Source organism: Elgaria multicarinata, chromosome 13 (genome assembly GCF_023053635.1).
Source record: "Elgaria multicarinata webbii isolate HBS135686 ecotype San Diego chromosome 13, rElgMul1.1.pri, whole genome shotgun sequence".
Classification (NCBI taxonomy): domain Eukaryota; kingdom Metazoa; phylum Chordata; class Lepidosauria; order Squamata; family Anguidae; genus Elgaria; species Elgaria multicarinata.
In genome coordinates, this window is record NC_086183.1 from 14,226,663 (window position 1) to 14,231,384 (window position 4,722).

General features: G+C 48.7%; 1 protein-coding gene across 1 annotated transcript; it reads right to left on the minus strand.

The window, feature by feature from the left end:
• Window positions 1-520: 520 nt before the first annotated feature.
• Window positions 521-4,415, minus strand: ID3 (inhibitor of DNA binding 3). The gene is made up of 3 exons (XM_063140137.1): window positions 3,866-4,415; window positions 2,069-2,133; window positions 521-1,408 (listed from the first exon to the last, which is right to left on the minus strand). The coding sequence occupies exons 1-2, from the start codon at window positions 4,187-4,189 to the stop codon at window positions 2,077-2,079; spliced, it is 381 nt and encodes a 126-aa protein (XP_062996207.1). The 5' UTR covers window positions 4,190-4,415; the 3' UTR covers window positions 521-1,408; window positions 2,069-2,076.
• Between the last annotated feature and the right edge of the window lie 307 nt (window positions 4,416-4,722).

Consider the following 4,722-nt stretch of genomic DNA (forward strand, 5'->3'; position numbering starts at 1 on the left):
AACTATTGAACTCCCCCCCACCTCCAACCAAAAAAAATTAAAATTAAACTCTGCAATTGTGGTATCCATTCTAGGAACCTGCATTCTAGGAAATGAAGCCTCTGATATTCTGTGGGGGTTAGGAGGTTTAAGATCCCTTCTTTAGGATCAGGCTGGACCAGATCATTGCACCATACAAATAACTCCTTTGACTATACATGAAGGAGGGCTGTCACTCAATGGCAGAGCACCTGCTCTGTACACAGGAAGGGCCAAGGTTCAGTACCTGGCACATGTCCAAGTATGCTAGGAAACCAGGAGAAACACTGTTAGATCAGTCTTCCCCAACCTGACACCTATCCAGATGTGTAGAACTGCAATTCCCATCACCCCCAGGCATCATGGTGACTTCTGAGGATGATGGCCTGGCTCTATAGAAGGCAGCTTTTTGTATGTTTTGAATGGAATGTGTGTGCATGTGTGCTGGGAAATATTCCTTTCTTTCTTCCAACCCCCCCCCCCAAAACAGGATCCCAGGAAATTAAAAAAAACAGCTTAAATTTATTATGTAAGAAACTTTTATAAAAAGTTTTTTTTACAAAGCAAGTACAATTAATAGATGCAGAAATTCACCTTCCTGCAAAACAAAACAAAAATACACGTTCAGCTCTATTATAGAGTTCAACAATAAAAGCCACGAGGCAAAACAGCCCCAAGACTGTTCAGTTTTCATAAATCTTAAAAGAACTTTCCACCCCGCCCCAAATCAATGTTAAAAAACTATAATCCAAAATATACACACAGGCTGCATTATCTGCAAGAGTTCTGTTTGCCATGCCCCCGCTTTTTCTTTGCTTTTCCGTTTTAAAAAAGCAAAACACAGATCTGTCCCGTACTTTCATAGAACTGTTGCCACGGTGGAAGTATGCAGTCGACATTTCACTGGGAGACCTCCTGTCCATGAACTATGCGCAGTACAAAATCTGATGGCTCAGAACTGAGGGTGTTTTAGCATCTTCTTTTACCCACCCACCCCCCAAATAGCCACCCCAAAACTTGCTTTAGGCACCCAAGTTTTTTCTCCTGCAATGCTGCAATCCGACAGTTAATTCGAGAATGGATAAAGTTTTTTTTTTCCTGGCCTGCACAGAGTTTTGTTTTCAGGCAGATGGAAGATAAAACACAAAGAAGAAGAAGAAACTGTTTTTGGAAGTCCCGGTCAAGGCATTTGAAATTGCCTTGTGCGACCACAATCCACAGACACGGTTTATCTGGAAGATAAAGGCAGTAGCCCCCTCCATTGCTGGATGCACCGGGTTTAAACATCTGATCCTTTCTCCAGTCAAGGTCTTTTTCTTCTATCTTCTCTGTCTGTCTCTCTCTCTCTTTTACTGGAGAGAGCGAAGTGTCAGGATCTCACACCTGCAGTCTGAATAGGGAAGGCAAGGGAGGGGAAGCAGCAGAGAAAGACATGTCAGTTACAGCAACAGATCAGAAGCTGGTCTGCAGACAACCTGGCGCCAGAGAGGAAACTTCTATTTACCTCCAGCTGATAAGGAATCGGGAGCCAACGCTGAAAGCTGGAGGTTTGCTAATTGGCAGGAGACAAGGGTGGGGGAGGAATCCCCTAAGGAAGGTGGGTTTGGGGCTTTTGCTGGGCCCTGTTGCAAGCCTTTCTGCTTCTAACTCTCTGCAGATGGATCTAAAATTACAGATTCTAAAGTGGGGGGAATACAAATACATGCACACACGCACAGGCACACACACACAACTGTTTAGTGGTGTCTTCCTGACTCAAAAAGGGGAGGGGGAAGAGAGGGAGGGAGAGAGAAGAGTGCCTCTTGATTCACTGATTTCAACAGGGCTGTTTAAGCAGCTGCAGAGACTTAAAGCTATTAAAAGAATGACATTGTAAAAATAATGACTCCATTTACAGGCAAAAGGCAAAGAGGCATTCGAGGCTCCTGCTGTATTGGCAGCAATGACAAGGGGCTCCAAGCCACATTCTGTTACAGGGGCGGGGAACAGAATAGGGTTACTCCATAGGAGCAGGACGGGATAGGGGTTTGGGAATGAGAAGGAGCCATACCTGAGAGGTTAGTGGCAGAGGTTTCTCTCATCCTTTGAGCAGAGTTCTGATGCAAGGTCTGCCGCCTGTGGAAAGAAAAGGGGGAGAACAGAAAGGTTAAGGAGATCATGAGTTGCGGATTTGATATATAGGCCCCACATAGCCACCCCACAATAGAAGAGAACATTAAGTGGTGTTTTGTTGTGGCTGCACCCCACACAGACTAAATCGATCCTCCTATGCGCATTTACCTGAGATTAAGCCCTGCCGAAATCAGTGGGTATGTTTTTTGAGAAATGCCTAGGATTTGGTTTGCAAAAACCTCCCCCCTCCCTTTGCAACCGAAATCCTTGCTCACTAAATAGAACTAGACAGAGTTCTTTAGGACTGCACCACAGAAAATGGGGGGATCCTCCTACCCCATGCATGCTTACACAAAAGTAAGCCCCATTTAGTTCAACAAGACTCCCCCCCCCATACACCTATTCACTTTCCTGGCAGTAAGGCCCATTAACCTCAATAGAGCTTACTTTTAAGGAGACCTGTACACTGTAATTAGTTTTACTTGGAAACAAGCCTCTGTTCATTTCCCTGGGGCTTAACTTCCAAGGAAGTTCAGATGCAGCCCCATCCAATATAGGTTTACTGACTTTCAATGTTGTTGGGGTTTTTTTTTGTTTCGCTTTTAGCCCCTTTCAATTTTAAGGGGTTTAGGATTATGGATTTTTATTGCATTGCTACATTTATATGCCTTCTTTTCTTCCCTTGCAAGTAACCCAAGGCAGTTTACTCCTCTCCATTTTATCCCCACAACAACCCTGTGAGGTAGGGTAGGTTAAGAGTCAGTGACTGGCTCAAAGTCATCCTGTGGGCTTCAGGTCCCAGTGGGGACTTTAATCAAGACTTCGAGTCCCAATCTAACTCATTAACCAATGCACCACACTGGCTTCGGATCTTTAACCTAAGAGTGGCAGCTTCAACGCCCACCCACCGCCAAGATCACTCCAGAGCTGTAGTGGATTTGTGGATCTCTTCCTTTCCTGAGCAGAAGTCCAACAAAACCGAAAACAAATCCCTTCACACACAGGCACATAAGCCCAGAGACATGACCCAGTGGAGACTACAAGTAGAATCCAATTAAAGTCCTACTTATAAACCCATAGAAATGAATGGGGCTTATGACCAACTTCAGCCCCATTCATCTCAATGGATCTACTCTACGTAGGGCTCTGGCTGTATCCCAACCTTACACCGCGATCCTAGCACTGAACTGGAAGTTCTGCGGGGGGTGGGGGTTGTTTTGTGTGTGTGTGTGTTTTTAAATCACGTTTGGACTTCATTGGATCTGAATTCCGGGTAACCCCTTTCAGGACGGCGGCGTACACCCGGATTCCAAGCCAGAGCAGTCCACGGGGACCACCAGAAGCGCCTCCGGATCTCTGCCCCTCGGTCAAGGTGGCGTGGGGATTGCTCCCTGCTCTAGGCAAATTCAGATCTACGTTCTTACTCTAGAGCAACCGAGGAAGGCCCCGCTCCCCCCGCGGCATTTCGCAGCCGTCCATGAAAGACGGCTTCAGACTTCGCGGCGCGGGTGTTGCTTAAGGCGAGAGACCGCAAAGGACGGCGTGGAAGGCAGCCACCAGCCCGCGACCACTGCCGCCGCGTCCCGCCCTCCAAGGAGACACGGCGGCTCCCCACTGGCGTCCGCGAGGAGGGCTGGCTGCTGGGCGCCGCCGCCGCGGCAGCGCCGCCTGTCCAACCCGCATCCGCTTCCCTTCCCCACGTTCTCTCGCCCACCCGGATCCGACTCTCGCTTACTTTGAAAGAGAGGAGCGACGCCTCCTCCGCCGACGGCTCTTGGCCCTTCTTCGCCTGCTCCTCCAACACGATCTGGAGGTCGAAAATGTAGTCGATGACGTGCTGCAAGATCTCCACCTGGCTCACTTTGCTGCCTTGCGGGATGCCCGGCACGAGTTCGCGGAGTTTGGAGTAACAGTCGTTCATGTCGTAGAGGAGGCTCATGGGTTCCTCCAGCGCCGGGCTCTTGCTGCTTCCCCGGGCGATGGCGAGGCTCTGATCCGAGAGGCAGCACACGGCTTCGTAGCAGCTCCTGACCGATCTCACCGGGCTGATGGCTTTCATGATGACCCAAATAATAATAATGATGGCGATAAATAATAATAATAGAAAAAAAGACTCACCGACAGACAAAGCGATTTCTGAAAGGGAGAGAAAGAAGACCGGCGAGGAACAGATGGGTACAGTACGTGCTGGGTGGATGAGCTATTGCGCGCGCGCACACACACACACGCACCGGCCTTTCTCTTGCAAAAAGCCAGCACTGTCGCCGCCTCCGCTCCTTATATAGCGGAGCGAACCAGCGCGCCTGGCCGCACCCCTTTATGCAAATCACCCGCTCTCGCTCCCTCCCACCCGCGCTCTCGCTCCGATGACAGCGAAAATGTTGGAATGGAACGTTTACAAGATGGTTAAACGGCAAAACAGGTTTCTATTGGCTTCGGCTGACACCAAATTGCAGAGGACATCAAAGGAATGAGGAAGCTCTGATTACAGAGAGAGGGAGGGGCTTCAGCTATCAAACGGCGCTTCCTTTCCCTCCTTCTCCCTTTCCATTCAATTCAGCCGAGTTAAAATTCAAGCTCTAATACACATCG

Excerpts from the sequence above, each read along its gene's own strand:
- ID3 (XM_063140137.1), bottom strand. The coding sequence starts at position 4,189 with ATGAAAGCCATCAGCCCGGTGAGATCGGTCAGGAGCTGCTACGAAGCC. Across the intron at positions 2,134-3,865 it reads CGTCGCTCCTCTCTTTCAAA|GCGGCAGACCTTGCATCAGA; the intron begins GTAAGCGAGAGT and ends TTCTTTCCACAG.